Source organism: Gymnogyps californianus, chromosome 1, assembly GCF_018139145.2.
Source record: "Gymnogyps californianus isolate 813 chromosome 1, ASM1813914v2, whole genome shotgun sequence".
NCBI classification, from domain to species: Eukaryota; Metazoa; Chordata; class Aves; order Accipitriformes; family Cathartidae; genus Gymnogyps; species Gymnogyps californianus.
In genome coordinates this window covers 844,307-869,308 of record NC_059471.1, presented here as the reverse complement: position 1 = coordinate 869,308, position 25,002 = coordinate 844,307, and the positions used below count along the sequence as shown (strand labels likewise).

The window sequence follows — 25,002 nt, the reverse complement described above, 5'->3', positions numbered from 1 at the left end:
AAGAGTGAGTGTCCTGGATCTTATTTGGTTAAAATGTGGATAAACATCCTAAACATTGATCAGAGGATTTTATTTAATTAAAAAAAATACTCCTGCTGGTAAATACATTTGGCTGTCTAGGATCTGAGCAGTGGTCGTCGCTTTATCGATTGTCATATCATTAAATCAGGCGGGGAAAATATTAATGATAGGCTTGAAGACCCTGAACATAAAGTTCAGTTGTCTAGAAAATCTGTTAAGTTGCTGAGCATCTTGCAATGATTTAAAAAAAAAAAAAAAAAAAAAAAAATCCAGCTCCTAAAGGAAATGTCAATGCATATTATGCTAGATGATGTGATGCTAGTAATTCTCTCACTGGGCTCGGTCATGTGGCATTCCAGATGCTTACGATTATCTGGATTCCTGAATGGAAAACTACTTGATTAATTCTAATATCTTAGCTCCGAGCCTGTAATCGAATCCCGCAGCAGAGGCTCCAGCATCCTTCCTGTTGGATGCACTATGTTTTAACAGGTTTGACTGCTGGACTAGGATCTTATTTCATTATTTTTTTATCTAAGAGTGAAGATAATTCATTGCTCAATAAGCCCTTCCAGTACGTCTGTAGAGAAAAAAAGCCTTCCAGTGAGTGAAAATTTAGTTTTTAGTGGCTCCAAAGTGCTTTAAGTGAAGGTTGCCGTCCTGTCCTCTGTCTCACGAGGAGGTGCTAAAGCGTTTAGCTGCGGTTCCCATTCAGGAGAAAACAAATGTTAAAATTGACGACACACGGAAGTAAGACCGAGGTTTTGCAGCAGAGCGACCCGGTGGCTGGTGGAAGGCCACCAGGACGGTCTGTTGGCGGCTTTAATGTTAAATCATATTAATACCGTGGTCGAGTGCAAAGGGGGCTAATACTTTGTGAATTACCCCCGTTACAGATGTTAATAAGTGGTAGGTGTTGGGCTGTGAGGTTTTAGCTGTCAGGCAAAAGCTCCCAGCCTGAAGGGGTATGGCTGCCTTAATCCCTGCTTAGCTGATGCCGTCGCACCTTGGGAGGTTTCGTGTCTGGCTTCCCCCTGCCTCTCCTGGGTTCCCCTGTCAGGCGTCCTCTCCATTGCAGCAATATTTTCCTTTCGCTTATTTGCTGGATTTTATGTGGCTGTTAGGCTGTCAAATTGACACGCTGTAGAAAGGGGATGAGGTGGAAGTTACTGCGTTCAAAGTGCTTTCAAATGGCCAAGTAAATAAAATGAAATTCAGAAATAACTTGTAGGCGTCCTTCCATGCCGCTCTAAGAGAAGAGTGGAAGGTGACTGGGCGTCGCGATGGCTATGAAAGGATTTTTCAAAGCACCTGGGGTGGGTCGGAGGGGAGACAGTAAGATCTCAGTGTAGGTTTCCCCCGTCTCTTGCTGGGCTTGGCTGCAGCTCCCCGTGGTTTCTGGGGGAGCTGGGGCTGAAGCCGGTCCCTGCAGTGGCAGCAAGCGAGCGGTTTTGCATCTGAAGGAGCAGCTTTCTGTGCCTGCGCGGAGGACACGGTGCACATGGTGGCACAGATGGAGCCGCGGTGTGGATTTCTCCTGCAGGCAGCATCCCTCCAAGCAAGAGCAGGTAATTGCTGTGACCAGCAGTGGCCGTGGATCTGAGTCAGGCTTGCTTATCTCTCTGTTGTGAGTGCAAACACCCTCCGTATGCATAGCTGCAATGGGAGCTGATCTCTAAAGATAGCAATCTGCCCCGCGCACAGGCTGCCATCATCTGTGTATCTAGGCACGTCCTACGTTACAGGGACAGGAAAGCTTTGTGGCTGCACATGGATATTTCTCCTTTAAGCAATCTGCTGTCTGGGAGTGCTCTTCAGGCAACAGAGCTGGCAGCATGCTCTTATCGTTTGCTTTTGGTGATTAGGGCTGGAAGAAGGAGAAAGCATGAGGACGTATCCTGAGGGGAGCCCAGGCTGGTCCTGTGCAGCACCTCAGACTGTAGTTTGCAGGACCATTTGATAATGCAGGAGCTGCAGCCTGCCCGGAGTTAGTGACGTGCAGATCTGTGTAGCATGGATCTGGTACGGATTCTGCATGAAAATTTGTTCCTCTGCTACCGTGTAGTATCAAGTATCAAACTTTTCTGGAGCAAGGACCTATTGTTCACCTGCCAAATAGTTCATTATCGTTAAACTTTTAATTGTAACCCTGGTAAAGAGAACATAAGTCTTCTGTTGGTGCTGTGGATCATTTACAGAGGTCGTGGCCTCTTGAACCACAGTTGGGAGCTATGAATAAAGGCTACCAGTTACTATTCTATTTTTTTAGCTATTGGATCTCAGTCCACGTGCCTGATGAGCAGTTCAGAGCATCCAGGACCAGGGCACCAGCGCTCGCTACCCCTCCTGTCAAAAAAGGATGGTCAAATTACCCACTTGACTCAGAGGAGTTATCCGACGTGCTTCTGTATAGAGCTTGGCTGAACTCATCTGCCTGTTGTCTGTCATGCCCCCCAATCTCAGTCTAATAGGGCAAAAAGTTCAGCTGGAGGGGGATACGGATCGTTTTAGGCATCTAATTTGGATGACAATTATCTGGCTAGTTTCTCAGGGCAGCGGGGAGAACTGTGTTTGACTATGTTCGAGACGTGAGCCAAAGCTTAGGCATTGGTATTGCTGGTTGGATATAACTTTAGGATTATATGAGTATATTTGTTCCTTGGGATAAGTTTTTAGTGAAACGGCTGTGAGGATTTTTGACCGGGTGGAGGAAGGTTTGCAGAGACCTTCTGTACAGCTGTGGGGGTTTGCTAGGCTAGCGTTCGTGCTTTCCTTTATGTTTGTTCCAACTGTAGGAAGAGGAATACGGTGCATTTAGCTCCTTTTCACTAATTCCATCCCAGCACTCTTTATTAACCATCTGACAGAGTTACCACCACAGCAGGCTGAGGGCAATTAATTTGAAAAGGGTGGCCAAGTTCGGACGCGTACCTCTCTAAGTCCTTAAAGAAGAGGTCTGACTTCTTCAGTGCGTGCGAGCAGCCCCAGCTGCCATCGACTTCCTTATCTGTGGATCTGGGGGGATTTTAAATACTTAAAGCATGGTGCTTGCACGTGTGAAATGTGGCTTGTGTTTTCACTTGTGTCTCTGACAGCACGGAGTTTAATGGTAGCTCTTCCCTGTTACACCTGTACGGAGGATGTGCTGGAAGAAGGACGAGCCAACGGGGAGAGGACTGCTGACTCCTGCATAGCCCTGCCTGCTTTCTAAAGCCTGACCCATGGCTGCCCTGGCTTAATACCAGCAGCACCTTGTTCTTGGGGGGTAAATGGGTTTGTAGGCGTGGACTTGAACATGTCGGGATCAGACTTTGTCTCGTTTAACATGAGCACTCTAAAATTCGTGTCTGAAGTCTGAACTTCCCTCCTTCCTTGTGGTCTACAGAGAGAATGGCGCTTCCAGACTCTCATTTCATACCATCTGGATTTGGCACTTGTTTTAGGATGAGCTGAATTAGCTTCTCCAAGGACCTGTCCCTTGCTGTTAGCTGTGGGGGAGCGTAGGCAGCTGGGGCAGGCTGGACTCCGAGCATTCACGTGGGTTTGGCTGGAGGAGGTTATTTGGATCCCATGGTTGGCCATGACAGAGAGTAGGGTTGGGTAAGTTTGTCTCTGTGAAATATCACCGTTCTAAGGTACTGCTTGGAATCTGGTGCTAAGAGTAATAGTGGTGTTGCTGGAGGATCAGAGGATGCAGAAAGGGTAGAGAAGCCTTCTGGTGCTTTAGAGTCTGAAGAATATAAAAGTAAAAGCCAGCAGGAGCCATGTAGGAGCAAAGTTGCTAAAAGGTGCCAGGGAGGGATTAGGGAAACAGTGCAAAGGGTGAGAGAATTTTGCAGAAAAAGCACCAAGGGTAGTTTGATGCCTCATATTTTTTAGGTGTGTCTCGTTTGTTCTCATGTCGTGCAAGAAAACTGCAAAATATCTCCTGTTGACATGGGCTATGGAGATCTGCTGAGCTTTTTCTGAAACCCTAATGGTTGCACTGCAGCCTGAAGCTCCAAACCTGTCGTCAGATTGTAGGTTAGTCAGCTTTGCTCTCCATCATGCTGCTGGCCGGTTCCTCAGGTATTAGACTGGATAGAAGGAAGAAATAAAAAATAAAGAAAACAAGACAGTTGGCATTGCACCGTTTGAAAGCACTGTGCTTGTTATCACCTACCAGTTCGTTTCAGTTTGGTAGCCGATGAGAAACTGGATTGAATCAACTTTTCGTGTTGGGTCTTCTAGGCTGCGCTGGAGCAGGTGCCTGTGAAGTCCAATATTCCGCTTTCCATCATTAGCTCCAGTCTGCTCGGGATGCTTTCTCTGCGTCTCCTTCCTGAACGTGTCTCTCTTCTCTCCAGGTTATTGCTGGAAGGCACAGACGTGAACGCGAGGCACAAGCTTGGCTGGACTGCTCTCATGGTGGCAGCTATCAGCAGAAACTCCAGGTACGTTTGTCCCGGCATTCACCATCACGTAGTGGGTAAGTCACTTCACAGCTGCCCCACCTTTCCGTAAAGCCATGCTGAGCTCCGCAGAGAGTTTCCATGACGTTTGGGCTGGCTGGGGATGTGTTGTCGAGCTAAACCCAAGTGAAAAGCTCTTCCTTTGCCCGGTACGTTGTGTGACAGATCGAGGTAGGCTGCTCTGCAATCCCAGAGAGGTGCCTGCTGAATTGACAGTGCCATTCCACAGCGGCACTCAGATTTTGGCCTCTGACGAGTCCGTAACCTTGGGATGTCATTGTGGTAGGTAGTCTTAACACCCCACCATCAGAAATAGCTCCCGTAAGAGCTGCTGCGTCCCTCCTAGCTTGTGGGGCCATTGCTGGGTCTTTCATGCTAGGCCTTTATGAAGCAAAAAGGCTGAACGCTGTGCCCTCCCTCCTTAGTTCCCATTATGATCACTGTGGCTTCTTGTAACCTTTTAAAGACACTCTTAAATATATTCAGTCTACAACTAAATTCAATTAGTTTTTTATTTAAGGAAAAAAAGAGAAAAAGAAATCCAATTTTGGAAAACGTGGGACAGACGGGAGAATGAGCTTTGATGTTACAACCTCTCAGGGATGCTTTACTTAGTCACAAGTTCATAAGCAAAAAAGCCTAATTACTTGGGAAAACACAGGATTAAAGCAGTGCACAAAAGCTGAATATCCGCTCTCGGGCGACACGATTCGAATCCATGCGCCGAGTTCGTGTGTGGTGCAAACTTTGATGTGTGCTATGACAAGCTGAAAGTCGTGACCTCCTTGGGGAGCTCCTTAAGATGGGCGCGGAGGCGGGGGCTTGGGACTGTTTGTTTAACTTTGATGTCCGAGCAGCAACGGGCCCCGTTGTTTGCCCGTCCGCAGAGGGACGGGCTTTGGAACCTCCCACCTTTGCCAGTGGACAATGGTCAGCAATGGAGTGTGACGACTGTTGACCATTCCAAGTGACTGGCGGACCAGAACAGGGCTTCCCGAGTTGCAAAGGCTAAGAGGAGACAGGGAGAAAGGCTGTTCACGGTACAATTACCTAAAATCAGGTAGAAATGCTAATGAAAACATCTAGGCGGTAAAAAGCGTTCAGCGCCCGGGCTGGTCCCTTGTCACAGACTGGCAGAGCGATAACCGGCGGTGTGTCTTATTTGGGTACCTGGCCAAAGGAAAAAAAAAAAAAGCTTTTGGCTGTGTTGGGCAAATGGTGTTTATTTTTCCCACGTTTTGGATGAACACGGACGTTAATTGAAAATTAAGAAGTCCTTGAATATCTGAAGCTTGGTAGGACTTGTCTCCACCAATATAGCAGAAGAGTAATTAGATACTTCATGCAGGCAAACATAAATGCAAGCCAGACTTACGCCTGGTGTAACAACACTGTTGATACCGCTGGGGTTGTGCCAGGAGTGTTTTTGGCCCTCCGTACCGTTTCTAGCTTTGTAATGTCCACAGTGGGGTCTCGCCGCTGGCTGGGAAATGTCTGGAGCTGGAACATGACACACGGAGTGTTTGAAATTCCCTACGAATCGTTTGCTCGCGGACGGAGTCCACAGGGTGACCTTTTCAACCCGAACCCAGCAGAACTGGGCGTTGTGTGTGCGGTCGGCTGTGGAAGTGGAGAAGGCAGAGCCTGGGGAGCTGATGGCTTTGACTCAGTGGCACGGGTTTGCCTGCGGAAGTTTAAACGTTTATTAGCTTTTCCCTTCCAAATGCAGAGTGCCTGCTGGTTTTCTGGATCTCTTGCAATCCTTTTACATACATTAGGTAGGAACTAGTCTAAATATGACTTACTCCGCTTTGCGGGAGGATGCAGGATTATTTTGTTTTAGAGTGTGGCCCCTCTGTAAAGAGTGATGATCTGAAATTGGTTTCTCCAGCCACAGCAGCTGATTTGCTGGATTATAAATTGTTACAACTTTTGGTTCTTAGCCCATCAGTCAAACAGCCTCCGGGGGAGGTGAGCCGGGTCTTTCTCTGGCTTGCACGTCAGCGGAGAGGTAACGAGTGGCTCAGAGATGGTCAAGATGCAGCCAGCTGAGCAAGGATCTGCACATATTGTTAGCCTGCAACAAGAACAAGGTCATGCGGTTTTGTTTAACCTGCTTGCTCTGTCACCACTTCTTCTTTTAAGGTTGCTGATACCTGTGCAAGATACTCAGTGTGGTTTTAGGGGGCTGTGACGTTGGTAGCTGGAATGAGCGTTTTCAGCTTAGAACCACTAAGAAAAAGTAAGCCTTCAGCCCCAAACTGCTGTCTTTCCAAAGTCGTTTTTCAGAGAAGAGCTATGTTTTCAGTCTCTGCTGGGCTGCTGGAGATTTCTGTGACCTGTCCTTTAGCTTTGTAGTGTTTCCCAATTTTCACAGCCCTCACTCTTCCAATTAGACAGCCACAGTCCATATGCTTAATTTAATTTCAGAGGCACAGCATTAATGATTTCTGTCAGTTGCCATCAGCTACAAGATGAAATCCCGTGTGCCGGCTGGGAAGTTTTGGGGTCTGTCTTTTCTTTTTAGAACAAAGCAACGATCATTCTCTTCCTCTTGAAAATGTCCTGTATCCAAAACACGGCAAGGCATTAAGAAGTGTTCCGGTACGTTCCTACTGATAGGTTTCAAAGGGGAGACGGGTGCATAGCTGGGAGGGAGCGGGCTCAGGGCTTCGTGTCATGCTGAAGTAGAGCCTTTCTCATGAGCTCCCAAAGGCGCCTCATCCAGGTGAATTTAGCCTCATAGTGCCTTCTGAACTGGGAGAGGCACTGGCACTTCCAGCAGCTCCAGGTCCAGGCAGGGATTTCTTTCCCATTGCCTGGGATCGCTCTTCTGCAAGCGGGGAGTGTTTCTAGTCCTAGCTGGCATCTTCCTCTGCAGAGCATCCTGGTCTGAAATGCAGATGCGCAGCATCCAGCGTGACTGCAGCTTAGCTTTCGCACCTCGCAGCCTGGGATAGTTTGTGATCTAGTGGAGAGGGACTGGGCTACCGGGACGCCTGGGATCCGCTCTGGTCTCTGCTCAGCGGTGTGGAGGAGTTATTTCTTTTTTCTCGTGTCCTTTATACTCTGCGTCTGTCTTTGCATGCAGCTGGGGCTCCCTCTTGCACTACAAATGCCCAGGGCCCCAGCACATGGTGCCAGCACGTTAAGCCCCCAAACATTGCTGTGGTGACAGTTATAAAAGTAAAGGGAAGTGGCCAAATGCTTCAGTCTGGTGTCTAATTTTGGTGTTTTGTGTTTTAAAAACACTTCATTAAGGTTATTTAGATGATATAAAAATATTGTTGAAAGAGTCATGTTCCTTTTTTTTAATTATTCTTTTAATTAGCTTATTACCTTGTTTCACACCCTTCCTGAAGTGTAGATAGATTAATTTATGGTTCTTTTTTTTATGTGAGAGCGAGTCCAGGTCCAAATTCCTCAGCTCTGTGATAATAGAGATTGTAACCGGGCCAAAGACAGATCAGCTGTGACTGTGTTTACGTGAGCAAAGGAAGGTTTTCACTGTAATTCCCATAGCTGGGGGAATTTACCGTAGCTTTAACATAGCTGATGCGGCAATTATGCTGGTTTTTGTCTAAGCGTAACAACATATAACTGTCACTTTATGTAGTCTGCAGTGCTGTGCCGTAACTGTGCGTTTCTGTTAAGGCCTGGAGAGTAACACAGGCGAGTGGCTATGTATGTGCATGCACACCTTCCACCTTACTTTTCATTTACATTTTTCAGCTGGAGTGACTCCTAGTCTGTTTTATTTTTAGTCTTTGTGAAAGCCTATTGCTCTTCTGGATTTCAAGACCTATTTTAAAGTGGTTTCTTAATTCTCCTGCAACGACATCAGTTTTAAAAGGGAGGATTTATAGTCTACGTGAAAAAAAACTGCTAGGGGCTTCTTTCCCTTGGCTGCACCTGCTAGCTTTGCACATTTAACATATTTATAGTAATTAAGCTTTAATTAAATGCTTACTGAGAGCTCTGTGGGTTTTGTGCCTTTGTTAAAATAAGCAACAAAGCTATCATAAATTAAAACCCAAAGCAGTTAGGACCTTAGCAGGATGAGTGGCTATGTAGCGTAGTGACCTTTTCTGCATACAGCTACTCTGTTTTTCATTGTTTCAGCAGAAATAAAATGACAGTGAAATACTGAGTCATCCTCTCAGCCCCTTATGAGCTGGGGAGCTGATTGTGCGGAAGGGGAAACTGAGGCACAGAGCAGCATGGAAACTCTAAGCCCCGGTGGGATGAGTTTGGGCAGTTCTAAAACACTGGCACCTGGTTCTGCTTCCGTTCCTTCCCATCGATGCAACCCCCGTGCACCAGTCCAGCGGGGAGGGAGGGGGTCGGAGCATGATTTTAGGGCTTCCGAAGTTATACGCGTAGCTCAGGTGGTGGGGAGGAGCGCCCGGCTGTCCTCAGAGGGACGGCCTTCTCAGGGCGGTTCAGGCCTCTGCGAGGCTCGGTAAACGGCTTTCTCAGCAGCAGCAGCACCCACGTTCTGCAGGTGGAGAGAGAGGAGAAAGAGAAGATGACTTGGCTGCGGCTGGGTCTCTGTCGCAGCGAGGTCTCTGTTTGCTGGGACAGAGGCGTGCGGCTCTGGGGAGGGGGATGTGGGCGAGAGTGACGGGCACATGGCTGCTTGCTTTAAGTAAGTTTGTGCGTGTTTTCCCAGGTTTAACAGTCGATCCTCTTCTTTCCAGCTTCCCTTTTTCTTCTTTACTAATACATAGCTACAGTACTTCTGTCCATCTTCCTCCCCCCTTTTTTCACCCACCCATCTTGTTTTACACGTAAGTGAGCCCTTCGTTCCCACCCCAGCCGCCGCCGTGAGCAGCGGTGCGTGGACCTTAGGGTGATACCAGATCCAGCTCATGGTACCACCACCCCCCAGGCATACCTATTCTTGTTTCATCCGGGGCTTTAGCCTCTGATTCCTCTCGGCTGTTCCCAACATCATCTCCTCTCCTCCATTTTCTTTTTGCGTCTTTGCCTTCTTGCACACTCTTTCTCCTTCCCTCTCTGTCTTCAGGTCTGGATCTCTTTGCCTTTCCTCACCTTTGCTTCTCAACACTCTCCTGCTGGGAATGACCGACGACAAGTGACTCCTCCCTGTGCCTCGGCTCTCCTTGTCGTTCTGTCTTTCTATATAGATCGAAAGAGCTGTGGGTCAGAGGCTCTCACGTGGAACCAGAACCAGCAGTGCTTCACCCAGCACGGTCCTGTCCCTTCCCTTGCCCTCCCCTTCCTCCCGCAGCCTGCCCTCCTCCATCCTTCCTTAAGGAGAGGAGTCGGGAAGCGGCTTGCTCTCTGCCTCGGTGTGGATTGCTGGGGCTTGTGCCTCTTCCATGCGTACCTAGACTTTGTGCATTGAAGGTGCTGTATAGATGTTTTATATTGGTAATAACAGTACATCATGCATAGTAATATTCTAGTGGGTATGTTCTAAGACTTATAGTGAAGGGTGACCTATCTGGAGCTATTTTCTGTCTATAGGCAATGACATGATTAACTGGCGCAGTCTTACTACCTATATTAGGTACATACATCTGTTCCGTGTGATTTTTTTCACTCCTTTTACTTCAGGCAACTCATTCAGAGCTGTCTGCAGCAGAGCTGGAGAAATATCTGGATGCCTTTGAAGCACGTATGGCCCGTAGTGTTGCCTGTCAAAGAGCTGAGGAGTCGAACATGGTTTTCAGCTGTGATGACAGCACATTTTGAGGGCTTGATCCTACAAACCGGGGCATTGTCTTTCAACTGCTCCCCTTCTGGGTGTCTTTGAGGGACAGCGTCCACTCGGCCATCCCTGCATCGTGCCTGCCCACCCGAGGACAGGCCAGCGGCAGCTGTTCCCCACGCTGCTCCTCCACGGCCTCGGCAGCGTCCCCATCCGAGACCTCTGTGCATGAGCACGCCTCTTGCCAGGGATGAACGGCACCCCATGTCCTGCAGGTCAGGCACAGTGAGATATCGTCAGTTTAGCAGGTTCCTGCACCTCTCCAAGCCACAGAAACCACCTCTGTGCACATTTTCTTACCACCGCACGCAGGTAGCAAGACCTTTCACGCTCCTTCGCTGATGGCTGGGGACACGCAGCAGCAGTGCTGTACCTTGACCGTGTCTCTGAAGCGTGATTCACCTGAGTCACGCTCTCAAAAGAAAACCGTTGTGAACAATATAACAATTATCACGCTCCGAGATTTTTTTTTTTCTTTTTGGATTCCATAATCCCTTTTTATCCCTTTTCGAGGGGAGGATCATTTTCATCTGGGTCAATAATAAACCGCCACGGAGTGAGGGAATGCCGCGGCTATCCTGCTTTCTGTGCCACTGGTAGGCGTAAACATATTCCTGGGAAGACGCGCATCCACATTGAGACCTCATCTGAGAGAAAAAGGAAAGAACAGGGGCTGGAGTGTAAACAGCAGCTCCCCCCTCGCCCTCCTGCCCCTGCTGAGTTTTACAGAGAGTTAAGATATAGCCACACAAGGGATCTTCTTTGTGTCCAGGCAGGACCTGTGGCTTCTGCCAGAGCTCGGGGCAGCCGCCTATCAAAACCCGTCAAGGCTTTTGCATTGTGCTGGTAACTCACGGTCATGGGGATCACCGGACTTCTTGGTTCACCAACCCCAGCTGCCGGCGCGTTGGTCCAGGCACGACGTCTCTCCTGACGCAGCCCCAGTCACGTCCAGCCATCTCGTCATTGATTTCCCCACCCCCTGTATTGTATGTATGTATTTATTTATTTAACAATATGTTGGTCCAGCCATTAAAAGCAGAAAGCACTTTCTCCAATCGATTGAGCTGCCCGGCGAACTTCAGTTAAGCATTGCCCTCTGAGTCATCACCAGGGTCAATTTAGATTTATATTCACGCTGATGAATAGGCTCTGCCTCTAATCTAATGAAAACTTGATCAGCAAATTAAAACTCAGCTTGTTGAGGCTGTTGAGCACAGGTGAGTTATGGAGGGAAGCCTGCCTTCCTGGACGAGCTCAAGCCTGCCGTCGGCGTCCCTATCCCTCTAGGTATCTGGCGCGGAGTGTTGTTCTGGCAACAGCAACCTGGCAGCAGGAGGAAGAAAACAGGAGGTATATGGGCCAGAGAATCCTCCATTTAATCCCCACCGCTTTATTAATAAATAATAGCTGAGCTGGTGCGGAAGGGAAAGATGCCTTCTGCCTTCTCTACCACCTTCACCAGAGCTTCCTTAATTGACCCCCACAACTGCCTTATGAATTGGGAAGTAGTTACACCTCTTCTCCCCAGGAAACCTGAGATTTTTACGCAGGGACTGCATTGCTAGACCATGCTTTGCGACTGTCATCTGATTTTGCGAGTCCCTTGCTTATTCCAATGACATTCACATGCTTTACGCTGATGAGCACAGTTACTCTCTGTTTTGATGGCGCCGTTACCTTTCCTAAAGGCTAATTTGCTTGAATGTCCCATTACCTGCAAATTGGATAGGTGCGATCGATAGTTGTGATTCCAGGAACGTCTGGCTGGTGCAGAAGTGCCTGGAGGGGACGGCACGTCCCAAAAGCAGGAGGTGAGATTGAAAGATGATTGGAGAGAGAGGCTGAGCGTGCAAAGCGTTGTTATTAGACCGGTGAGTCCTTCCTGTGTACGGAGCTGGGTCGCAGCCCGAAACGGGGCCAAGCTTTTGGAACACCAGATTTTGCCAGTAAGAGATGATATCCATGCTTATTAAACTTGAGCCTCCCAGCTATCTGAAGAGCTAAGGAAATGTTTCTTATCACTGGGAGGGAAATGGTGTAGAGGGTCGTTAATAGAGAGAGCGGAGCAGTTCTGACATCGCCACCTCCCGCTTTCACTCTTCGACCACCTTGCATCTAGCATTTGTGGTCCTCTGCTAAACTTTTCGTGAAAGGTCATTGCCCAGAGAGAAACGCTGAAGCTGCATGCGGTGAATGAAGAGGAAAGGGCTTCCTGAGAGTCGCTGAGAGCACGTGAAGGTGATATCGGATGAAGTGCCTGGGAAGAACATTCATTTCAACGTGGTCACTAAGAACAGGAAAGGAAGATGGATGGAGTTACCAAGGAAATTACAAGTCGCTTTGTGTTATCGTATGACTCATTCGGTACCCAGAGCTCACCCCTGGCCTGCAAGGTTGTGGATTAAAGTCCTGCGCTGGGACTTGGGATCAGTTCTCTTAAAATGAGGAAGATGCATGGACCTTAAAAGATATCCTAGCCTCTAAAATTGGAGTAGAGGGATCTCTTTGGTGTTGACAGCCATGAGGACGGGGTCCAAGAAGGGCGGTTTGACCGTATCAGAACCTGCACTTCTAAGGACTTGAATGATCAGAAAGTCCCAGTGTAGATGTTTCTGGTGTAGATGCTGGAAGCCCTGATGCAAGAATCACAGCGAGTCAGCTGCTGGGGCGAGATCATCAAAGGCTTAATTGAGGCACATTGCCCTAATGATGGCTTCTGTTCAGCAGCTAGATGTCCATCTCTAGGAGCATGGAGGTCATCAACACAGATCCCATAGGGCAACAGGGCAGTACCTGCCCCGCCATCTTCTATCCCATACCTCCTGCTTTCCATAGGGACTACCTCTTCAAGATCTCTGATGCAGTTCTCTTGATGACTGGGCTGACCACAGTAGCACCAAGTACTGGAGATGCAGGATGTCTCCAGAGGAATCCAGCACTGGATCTTCCAGAAGAACTTTGCACAGATCAATGACCTGCGCTAGAGCTTTCCCAGGTAGAAAGCCTGGCTGTGGCACCTTTACTTCTCCTGTTTCATAGACCTGGACAGTGGAGGAGAGTCTGGAGCTAGCCATATGCTGCAAAGGCCTTGCTAGAGGTGCTAAAGGACTTTTAGGATAGGTTTTGTGCCCCGTGCCTTACTGATGCTCCTAAGGTGGTCCAGAAGGACCTACAGGCTTGTCGTGTGGCTGGAGAGATGGCACTCCTACGTAAGGTGTCCTCACTGATGTGGCCTTCAGGAGCAATGTAGCAGGGCAGCGTAGGCATGGCTTTCCTGAACATGGAGGGGGAGATTGGTATCAGCGTCTTTTCCCTGGCAGCAAATTATCTGTTCTGAGAGGACTGAGGATGAGACAATAAGGCTATATCTTGCTTGGAACTGTGCTGGAGATAGTAGATGATCTCACGCACTGACCCTTGCACCAAGACCAAAACTGCTGAACGAACTGGAAGAAAATTCAGGCTAGTTGGAGGGATTTGAGTGGTAGAGAGTGAGCACATCTATGATGGGAGGCCACTTAGGGCTTCACATCCTCCATTGCTGATGTCTGAAAGTAGGTGAGATGATCCCCATCCTTAGTGCCAGTCCTAAACCATCAGGTATCTAACCTGATCATGGATGTGCAACTCAAACCGTTCGAGAAAATCTTCAGTGTAACGTGCTCCTGACTACCCTGAAATTGTGAAAGATCGTAGTTGGTAGTTGGTGTCTGAAGAATAAGATCCAGTGCCTCTCAACCTAAATAGTTTAGAACAAAGGGCATTGTTGAAATACAGATATAAATGAACTCTGTACGCTCAGGCGGGAGATGGCGGGAGGATCTCCTGACTTCCAGCCTGGTGCTTTGCTCACTAGAAGTAACTTTGTACGTGGTGAAGAGCGTACCAGTGCCAGTAAGGAGCTGGCCTCTATTGTACCGTATTCAGAGAGTAAAATAACCACCTTTTATTCCGCTAATGCGTTTATGGGGTAAATGGGAGAGGAGCTTAAGTTAAATTCTAAATGTGACTTGACAAGCCACAGCCTGCAGATACATGTCAGTCAGTCTGCGGTGCACGTCGCTGTCAGCCCGTGAGCCATGTCACCAGTGATGAATGCTAACTAACGAGTTACTGTCTAGTTGTCATGGAAAGCTTGAACTCTGGAAAAAAAATTAAGAATTAACTGGCTTCAAGCTGCTTTCAGAGGTGGTGAGAAATCTAATTCTTGCCTGATGATTGTTTGAGTTCGGAAGCGGAGATGGAGGACTTCCACACCAAAACTGCCTGGCCTGTATGTCTCGTGTTAATCTGTCCTGCTGCAGCGTGCTGATAACTTTACAGGTCTGGAGACTGAAAGCCTCGGTCCCAACGTGTAGGAGAGTTGTAGTCCGGGATGTCCTGCCTGTGTTGCCACGCTGGTCAGCCCTAGGAGGACCTGCCTCTCCGGTGGGTCCTGCAGCTACGATATAAAATAATGGGGAAGTTCTCTACAAATTCAGAGGTTAAATCTCTTTCAGAAGTCCTGGCAGCTGCTGGGCTGGTTGCGGATGATCAGGCTGTGATCTCATACGAATTCTCTGGTTCTCAGAGACGGGGATTTGCCTGAACTTCATGCAGCAGTCAAATGCTTTTCTTCCAGAGCCCCGTATAATTAATGCAGTTGAAATTTATTTTTGAAATGCTGAAGTCGGTGCTTCATCTTGTGAGGGCAGAAAGAGGGAAGGAAAGACTAGCTGTCTCTCATAGCTGGTGCGGGTGCGAGAGATGCCTTTTCAAGGGTGGCTTCCATTAGCTGCATCGATGTAGAGGGACCGCTCGAGTGAATGCTATAAATGGTAGGGCAGAAACCTCAGGGGTGAACAGGGCCCTTCCAGCCCCCTGCCTTTTGTCGTGCTTCATACCGCAATGCTATGTGCTTCTTGTCTTGGCAGGATGGCACCTTTATGAAAGGAGGCTTAGGTGCTGTAGTGATTGCATCCCAAAAGCAGACGTAACAGCACGACCTAGTTTTGCTTCCCTTAACCTGAAGAGTGTTACAAGAATCTTCCTTTTTCACAGGGGCAGGGATGGCCTTGGAGCCAAGATCTGGCTCCGGCTGTGCCTCTGCTGCGGCTGGGGACAGTTTCCACCACTGATCCAGACCTACAAAGTTATGGGGACGTAACTGATGCCCATGGTGGACTGGGAATATGACTCACGCTAAGAGCCTGTTCTGGGCTGTGTTTCCCTGCAGTGTCACCCCTGCCTCAAGTGCCTCCCACATCTAATTGGTTTCAGAGTATGCTGGTGTGGTTCTGTTTGTTGAAATGTTCAATTACGGTTGTTGGTTTAACTTTCCTTCGCGAGCTGGCAATGTTTGAGGAGGGCTTTCTGAGCACTGTCTGCCTTCTCAGTCTCTGAAGGACTTTAATTACTCATATTCTACCTCTGCCTTATTCTTGTTCTAATTTCTAACAGTGTGGTGAAGATCCTGCTCGCAGCTAATGCAGATCCAAACCTTGGAGATGATTTCAGCAGCGTGTATGAGACTGCCAAGGAAAAAGGCCTCCATTCTTTAGAAGGTAATACTGATTGTGTGCAGCTACCTGCATTTGCTTTTCAGGTCCCAAAATTTTGTTTCCTGGCTTTGAAATGGAAATTTGACCTTGGTTTCTTTTTTTTTTTTAGAGCTAGCTTCAGCTTCCATTTAAATGCAGAGTAACTGATGGTATGTGGGTGAGTGTATGTCTGAAGATGAGAGAAAACATTATGTAGATGTTTATGAGAAGCAATCCTTCAATGTCCTAGAGACAACTTGTTTTTATATAGCCAGAACATAACACGAAGTTGTAGATAGGAGCATCACCCCATTGACCCACATGCAGCCGCTTGCTGGGGAAGGAGAAGGGTTCAAGGCAGTGTATTCCACCAGTAGCCTTACTCTAGATCTTGTAAGTAGATAGAAAATGAAGAAAGACTTGTCCGATTGAAATAAAGCTGAACGATGTAACTGGTTGCGATTACTGCTGCTGGGTTTTGGGCAGGCGTCAGTGCTAGCTTTCAGCCCTTGAAGTCTTTACGTGCAAACGAGGAAATTTTCTGCAGCGTCGTTTCATCTTGTTACGATTTTTCGCGGCTGATGTCTCAAGTTCCAGTCTCACCCTAACGTTATCCCCGTTGCTGGGGTGTTGAGGCAGACCTGACCCCCGCTAAAATGTCTCCGGCTGTTGCTTTCCCCGTTCCAAAAGCCTCTTCCCCATGCGAGCGCCTCGCTGACCCACCGGCCTCGCTCCGAGCTGGCAGACCGTGGTACGTGTCCCAGCCATCCCCAGCACCCTGCCAGAGCTCAGCCAGCCGCCGGGACTCGCGTTCCCGGGGACTGCTGCATCTGCAGTGACTGCATTTGTGTGCTCCGACCTTCTCCTTTGAAGTTAAACCTTTTCCTAGCTGCCGTAAGGAGAAAATTGGAGGAAGCCAGACAGGTTGTCCAGAGCCTCTGTTTGCCCTGCGCGGTTTGCAGGGCCAAAATCACGCGGTGACATTATCCATTGGTCTGTCTGTCTCACCGCTAAGAGCTGAAAGCTATATAAAGTCTAATGAAGGTGTAATATTTGAACCTTTCATAAAACACAGGTTGAGTTAAGAAGATGAATCAGTGAGAGGACAGTTTTGACAGGGCGTTATTTTATTTTTAAAAGCTCTCCGCTCTCATCCCTCACTGTAACCCACGCGTGCAATAGACCTGCTCCTTGATGGGGGTGAGAACACACATATATCAGATCGCTGTAGCAGTGAATGCAAAATGTATGAAACAACATTAAAAAATGAACAATGGAATGCCAATACATAATGCATGTACATAGACTTTATTTAAGACGAAGTATATCAACCAATAAAGTTAATTGTTTTTGTCTGCATTCATCCCTCTATAATGTTATATATTTTTGGGGTGAAGAAAAGATAAGGCCACTCAGTAAGAAGTTGCATTAATTCTTTGGTTGACATGTTTTATTAAAAAGAATAAATTCAGTTGCATTTTTAAAAAGAGAGGGAGAGAGAGAAACTGCCTTTGTTTTTTACTTTTTTTTACACATTTACATATTTTGTGTATAAATATTTTTTCATAAAAACATCCAAATCGAGAGGGTACGCTCCACAAACACTGCACAAAATATATTACAGACATTTATATGGATGGCAGGAAGGGAGACAGAGGGCTGAAAATTTCCAGGCACCCAGTGATTGATGGTAGACGAGGCTTCCCCTGACGCTTTATTGAGTTTCCGATGATTATCTCTCTCTGAGACATTTTTTACAGATGACGGCCGAGCTGTCACAACGGACCATGGGGGAAAAAACCCAACAATAATAACACTTTAATCTCTTTACTGCACTGCTCCCTAGTATCTCAGATTCATCTTCCCTGACGCACGCAGTTCATTATCCTGCTCCTCCCTGGGTAGGAAATGACGACAAATAAATAAATATACATACTCACCCTGTATGCTTGGAGAAAAGACCCAGGAAAGGAAAGGAGCCAGGGCGTTAATTGATCTTCCTGGAGGTACTGCGGTTCATTAGCGGAGATGCTGGGCTAGGACGGCATCAGGTATTCGTTGCAGAGTTTTTCTCTTCCGAACTTTTCAAAATCTCCTGGAAATCTGTCGGTAGCTCTTAGGAGGAAAACGTGGAGACTGCACTGCAGGGGATCCGCCGTCCGGGTCTGCTTGCTTTGCTGTGAGAAAGCCTTAGGTGCTCAGAGCCCTTTCAAGTTCTCGATGGCAAAGTCCCTGAAGGTGGGGTTACTGAGTTTTGGTTCTACACCCGTTCACCGAGGAGCTGAACGCACCTCCAGGAGCAGAACTCGGCCCGCCGGTTGGGTGGCGTCCGTTCAACAGGAGACGGGCGCAGGCCAGCCCCACCATCACGTAGGCTCCGTGGTGGGGCTCTGTGCTTGTGGGGCTTCCTCATCTCCCAAAGCTGGGGAGAAGGGTTGTGGCCAGGCCTGGCCCTGTTGCCCGCCCGCCCCCCAAGCTGGGTGAGGGGTGGCTTAGTCTCCATTAACTCTGGAATGGGTGCGACAGCCTCCCTTTCCTCAAAAATCAGATATAAAGTGCAGTGCCTGTCAAAACCCGCAGCCCCGAGTGATAGCATCTGCTCGTTGATAAAAGAGCCAGCGAAGACGGTGAACGCCGAAATGAGAGAGGGGTCTGCCCTCCCTGCAGACAGGAGAGTGGTGCTCGTAGCGGATTCTCGACTATGGAATGCTTGACCTCTTTGGTGGCTGTGATTGTCCATCTGGCCAGGCTTTAGATCAGGCTTCTCTCTGCTGTGCTGAATGCTCTCAGGGCTGATGTTGTGAAGATGCCGTCTCTGCTCCCGTAAGTCTCCTTTCCTGGCTGATCAGCAGCCTGGTATTTCCTTCAGTACCTAAAAAGAGCCGCTCTTTTTTCCACTGTTCATTTTTGCTGATGACCGGAGCGAAGGGCTTGAAAACCAGGAGGTTTTCTAAAGCCTGACCCTTAGACCAGCTGCAGAAGAGTATCAGTGCTGAGGACCCTTCCTGCGGACCCGCGCAGGGTGCTGGGCCCCTGGGTGCTGGAGCCGTGCCCAGACACACGGCCTGGTCTGCTGGAGACTCCCAGAATGAGGAATTTGCTTGAAGGCCAAGCGATGGTGGGACAGCGTCCTCTCCTGTCACAGCTTCCCTTCTCTTTGCTGAAATCACCGCTGCCTTGTAGTAATCGCTCCGAGTATCGGCAGAGGGTTTCTCCTGGCGTGGGAGAAGATTCCCTCCCATCGTAGAAAGAGCAGCTACGAGCAGGTCTTCGATCCGCACCAGAGCATCGGCAGCGGAGGCACCTTCACCTCTCCCACTGCGTGTCTGAGTCTCAGCTGGCGTGTAAATGTTGCAGATGTTGTTGGGTCTGTGCTCGGGGACAGGTCGGGCCTGCGCTTAGCAGGGAAGGGGGCATGCCTTGCAGTGCCACCTTACAGAGGTCCTGTGCCGCTGTGGCAACAGCCCAGCCGCGTCTGCTAGCCACGGGGCATTGCCTGCCTGTCAGCTGGGCTTGTGTACGAAGTCTGCCGCTTCACCAGCTCCCACCTGCGTGTTGTGGGACGGGGACAAATCTAGCCGGAGCTGGGCTGGGAGCTGGTGCGGTGCTGGCTCCCCTGCAGAGAGCCTTTGCCTCCGTACGGCAGTTTGATTTAGGGCGTCCCCTGATCTTCCAGCTTTGCGGTCCAAACTCTGGGTTTGCACCTGATCTGGAAGTTGTAGCGTTTCAGTGCGTCTGTCTCGCCACACAGTCCTTCTCCTCTCCTCCTGGGAACGCCTTGGCCCAGCTTTGCTCTGGCCTGCAAGCGCAAGTCGTTGGGCTTTCCCTTTTGCGGGGTATCCGTGCATGTTGGCATTCAGTAGAACAGAGCTCAAGGGAAGAAAAAATTATAATTAATCAGCTTTAGGAAGCATCAGTTTCTGTTCAAAGAAACATCACAATTTCTAGGTCTGTTTTCACAAAACCTGCCAGGGCTCGGTGTAATTGCATTTGCTCAGGGGATTCCAGGCTTTCTAGCGAGTTGTAAAACGTGTTATTATGAATTATTCCCATCCCGGTAGCGTCCAGGAATACACCTGATGGAGCACACTGTACTGGTGGCTAAGCAAACACAGGATAAAAACTCCAGGTCCCAAAGACCAGCTGGTTTCAACACGAAACCAAAGATGGCAAGCAGGTAGATATGGGCAGGAGCAGAACTGAGTTGAGTATCATGCTCTGCAGCGCTTCACCCCGTGTTACTTTTCGGTTAACAAAGGAAGTATCTTTAGAAGAGTTCCTGCTTTTAAATGTCTACTACTTGACGTTTCTGGGAAGTGTGGAGTAGAGGAGGCAGCTCCTGGTAGAGATGAGCACACGAGCAGTCGGAGCGGTGGGATAAGGGAAGCTTAGCATGACTCTGAGGAGAGGCGCTGGGCGTTCCCAGCTGGCCGCTGTCCCGAGGACCCGCAGCGCTGTCGTCCCTCAGCCTCTCCGGCTCTTTTCTCTTGGTTATGGCTTGTAGGTTTTGGTGCTTGGTGCTTCCAGCCTTAAGTAGGTGCAGACTGCTGGGGTCGTGTTTTGGCTGAGGGAGGAAGGTGGTGTGGAGGAAGCGTTGAGGAAGGGTTGTTCTCTGGCCCTTCTGGACAGTAAAAGGGGGGGGAAAAAGGCAGAAGTCTCTGTATCGCTTGCTTGTGTTGAATCCTGATTGCACTTTGAAGGTGCAAAGAGGCTGTGGTTGGAACAAGGTTGAGAGGCCTTCTCTCGGGCTTTGTCCAACCACCTCCTCCCCTGCCTGGGCGCTGCGAAGGCGGTCACGGGGATTTGTGGAAACCCTGTTGTCTTCATCTCCGCTGCTGCTCAGTGGGGTGGGGACAATAGCCACCAGAAACCCCCACCGGGGTCCTGAGTGTCTCCTGGAAAAGGCCGTTAGGCCCTTAACAAGCTTCCAGACCAGTGGTGGTGGTCCGTGCTGCTGGTGCACGTTCAGACAAGCAGTTCTTTACCTTGTCTCAGTGAGCTGAGCTTTCATTCTTCTTCCCCTGCAGTCCTTGTAACCCGGGAGGACGACTTCAACAACCGCTTGAACATCCGAGCCAATTTCAAGGGCTGCACGGCTCTGCACTACGCGGTACTGGCTGATGACTACCTGACGGTCAAATTGCTGCTGGATGGAGGTGAGTTCCGTAGCTCCGACCGGCTCTTGGGCCAGGAGCACTTTTTCTGAGTGGGCCTGTCCTGCCACAGAACTGTCAGGCTCAGACAAGGACCACACTCTTTCGTTGTCAGGATTAGACGTGATTTACTGTTTGCTTTAGTCTCTTTATTTTTTAGTTTCTGTGTTCCCATTCATCTCCAGTGGTTTTTCCCATGTACTTCTGGTGGCTGTTCTCCTCTTAAGCATTGAGTCTTCCCTTTCTTCCTGCAGTTCGGTGGGGATGCATCCCCTGGTCTCTCTGTTCAGTATTTTGAACGTTTCCCTTTCGCAATTTGCACTCGACTCGTCTGCCATAGCCCTTATGTACCTGTGTGGGGTGGAATCGAAGAGCCCCGGCTTTACTGGGAATGGATCTGCTCTGTACCCAAGGCACTGGATAGGTACTGGTACCCACGTTCAATGGCTGAGGCTCAGGTACTGTTGGTACCTTGGCAATGCGGCTCTTGTGAGAATTGGTAGAAAGGAGCTTGTACAGTTATTGGTCCTCCCGGCTGAATCACAGACCCCTTCTTCTCATGGATCCTGCTTTACTGTCATCCCTTACGTACTCACGGCTCTAGATTACAGATTCATAGAGATACTTACAGTTGGACCCGATGATCTTAAGGGTCTTTTCCAACCTAAACGATTCTACGATACTAAAGAGATGAAAATTCGTAGGATTATAGCAGAGTTCGGGTTGGAAGAGACTTCAGGAGGTCTCTAGTCCAACCTCCTGTTCAAAGCGGGGTCAACTGTGAAGCCAAACCAGGTTACTCGGGGCTTTAGCCACCTGGGTCCTGAAAACCTCCAAGGATGGACACTGCCCAACCTCGCTGGGCAACCTGTTGCAACGCTTGACTGTCTTCGTGGGGAAAAAGCTCATCAGCACTAGTGGAGGAAAAGAAGAAGATGCATTTAGCTAACAGAATAGGGATGTGCTACCATGACAACAGGTTTTTTATATTTACCCTCCTGCTGATCTTTACCAGGATGACATTTGCGTCTGTGTTATGCTGTTACCCAGAACCGGAGCCTGCTGAATGTGTACCTACATCTGTGGGGTGCTGTTAAATTAGCTGCATCTGCCCGCCATGCAAATTGTTCTGCAGGCCACAGAGCTAGTCACTAGACTTCTGCTCTCCTCCGGATTCGTGTCCTTTGTCCCTAGCATTCCTCCTGCTACAGCAATTTCGACTCCTCTCCTCCCTGCAGGGTCACCGAGGGCACCTTTAGAATGAGCAAGGAACAGCGATGTTGTGCCTGCTTTCCCGTGTGTGCTTGCCAGCAGCCTTCTGCCTTCTGCCAAATGCAGCGTATAGCAGCTGAACGCTGTCAGCCTGTCCCTGCAGCGGAGAGACTCTCTAGCGTCTGTCTAGCCAGATGCTGATTTCTGCAAAAATTTCAGGAATGTCGTAACCTTCATGGTATGGGTGTCTCAGGAGTTCATTCTAGGGAAGCAGGCAGGCAGATAATCATACGACGGGCTCACATAAGGCTCATTCCTTAAGAAAGCAACTAAAAAGATAATGGAAAGTAGCATCCGTGAAGGCTAAACATCCCCAGAAGAGATGAAGAAAAATAATTGTAGGGACATTGAACCTTGATACTCATCTATACTGTATGCTTGTTATCTTTCACAAATAGAAAAATAAGAGTGAAAGGTTGAGATTCAATACCACTGAAGCCCACACGTAACTCTGGGTCAGGATTTCTCTCTGGGAGCCTGCCAGATACCAGAACCCTATCTCTTGGCCATAAATTAACCCCCAAAAAGGAGCCACTGAAAGAAAACCTATTGCAAATGGATTTAGCCAAGGTTCCTCGGGGATGCTTGCAGAGAAGGGAGCTGAAGCAGCAGACCGCTGCTCTGTAGGCTGTGGAAATGTGTGCATGTGGCGACTGCGAAGTCCTCAGACAAAAATATTGGCCCGTGTGCGGTCCAGCGCGTTTGTCTGACACAGCAGAGCTACTCCGTGTTTGCAGCATCTGTAGACACTGCATGACCACTGAACCTGGCGCTTTCTCCGTGCATCTGACTCGCTGCACGCCTGCTGCACGGTCCGGCTGCAGGCGTTCAGCGGTTGCTTGCCCAAGGGCGCTGGCGGTCAGAAGAAACTGCTCCAACAGGACCTCTGAGATCCCACAGTCGTGGGTAGGGATGCCTGTGGGAGGAGCGGAGTGGGCTTCCCCTTGTCGAGCGATGAGCTGTGAATGCACGGACCAGGAAGAGCTTTGATGGTGCGTGCAACGAGCAAGAGAGCCTCTGTGGTGTTCGGGAGAGAGGCAACGTGGTCAAAGTGCTGGCATGGAGAAGTCCTCGTCACAGCAGTGTTGTGAACAGATCTGAGCGGGGAGAGTCTGTGGCTCTTGAGGCTGGGGAGTATTTCACGTGTGGGATGGGGTGAATCTCAACAGCAGTGTTTGCCCTCTAAAAATGCCGGCGTGGACTAGCCGCGAGGGCAGAGGGGCAGTCCTCCGTGAAGATGGTACACAGGCACAGCGTCAGCAGGGACGTACCTGTGTTGGGGTCATGAGAGAAGGCGATGGCAGAGCTGCCAGCAAGAGGCTGAGAGCTCTTTCTCAGTCTGTTGAGTTTGGGCTGGCAGCCGCCCCCCCGTACCCTCTGAGAAAAAGCTGGAATAACATCTTTTACAAAGAGACTCGCTTCTTGTTTCTGCCTTTGAAAGTCGCCTCGCAAGACGTGTGTATTATTAGCTGATGGAAAGTACCGAGGCAGCTGCTTGGTTAGCCTAAGTACAGGTAAAATGTGGGTGCAAATAAGTGAAGTTGGCACTAAAGAATTTCGCCGTACTGAATAACTGATTGCAAGAAGCAAGTCCAGCTCATTTCTACATCTGTCCCATGCTCAGCTATCTGCGTGCTGTTACAATACAGGCCTCTCTTAATAGAGAGGACTGTTCTTTTTGTTCAAAAGCTGTTTCTATATCTGTACTGGAGCCACTGCTGTCTTCGTGAATGACCACTTCTGCTGCTCGATGCTCACAGAGAGTGCTTTGTTTGTGGCAAAGTGTCTCAGCTCAGAAGAACTCACTTGGATCTCAGGAAAAAAGCATGTAACAATCTGTAGGACGGTGTTTGTTCGAGCACAACTGAAGGGACTGTGTACCAAATCAAAGTGAAAATTCTGAATTTGGTCAGCCATAGCACTAAAATGTGACGATCGCTCATCACCGTTCTGTTCTTAATCCAGCCCCGCAGAAATCCTTCTGGATACGGATTCAAGAGAGTCTACACTAAGAAGGCATTTCCAAGTAAAAATCGTCGTCTTGCAAAGATCTGAGCGTGTCCCGGTGCTTAGACCCGGGGAGTAGCAGTCCACCAACACGAATCTCCACTTGGTGCCTGATGTGAAAGATCACGCTGGAGTCCTTCTGGGATCCCAAGGCTGAGTTTGCAGTGTTCTTCAGGTCAATCCGTATTCGCCAGCCCATCCACAGCATCCGCTTACCCTTTGCGGTCATAGTTATGGTGAAAATTTATCACGATTTACTTGCTAAATCAAGTACGTCTCCCCTTTTTGTCAGGTGAATTCTTCTGAGCTGGTAGTGTTACAGCAGACCCTTCGCTTTCCTTTCAGTGAGCTTTGCACGCTGGAGTTCGATTTCGCGACTGGCGCCTGACGCGAGGTTTTCATCGCATTGACTGGGGGTGTTCCCCTCCTCCCGGTTCTGCGCGACAACAAAGCGTCGGTCCCTGCATCCTTGTTAGGATAATCTGCGATGAATACATGGCTGAAGGTCTCAGAAGTGGAGATCGAACACCTTTTCAAAGTGTGCCTGCCCCGGGCCCTTTGTGAGGATAATTTCCCCATGCGGTCTGCCATTGACATCCGCGCGTAGGATGTCTCCTGTTTGCTGACATGGAACAGGCTCCCCTCGCTCCCTCCCTTACACTTCCCTACACCTGCCTTTTTACTAACCGGCCATTTACTCTCCCTAACACTTCCTTCGCTCGGTGCCCTGCCCTCGGGGCCAAAGCCATTAACCGCCAAGGCCCCTCTCTGCTAAAACAACTACCCCGTTGTGCGGCACTGGGGTTTTTTTTTTAAGGGAAGCCCCCGTGCACTTGCCC

The 25,002-nt window shown here is 49.1% G+C and overlaps 1 protein-coding gene across 1 annotated transcript in view; it reads left to right on the top strand.

Moving 5' to 3' along the window:
* Nucleotides 1–25,002, top strand: part of CLPB (caseinolytic mitochondrial matrix peptidase chaperone subunit B) — a 79,884-nt gene that overhangs the window by 14,149 nt on the left and 40,733 nt on the right. The window contains exons 3-5 of the mRNA XM_050911533.1: nucleotides 4,368–4,454; nucleotides 15,652–15,755; nucleotides 20,759–20,887. Of these exons, the coding sequence (XP_050767490.1) occupies nucleotides 4,368–4,454; nucleotides 15,652–15,755; nucleotides 20,759–20,887 (320 nt within the window). The remainder of the gene's footprint in view (nucleotides 1–4,367; nucleotides 4,455–15,651; nucleotides 15,756–20,758; nucleotides 20,888–25,002) is intronic.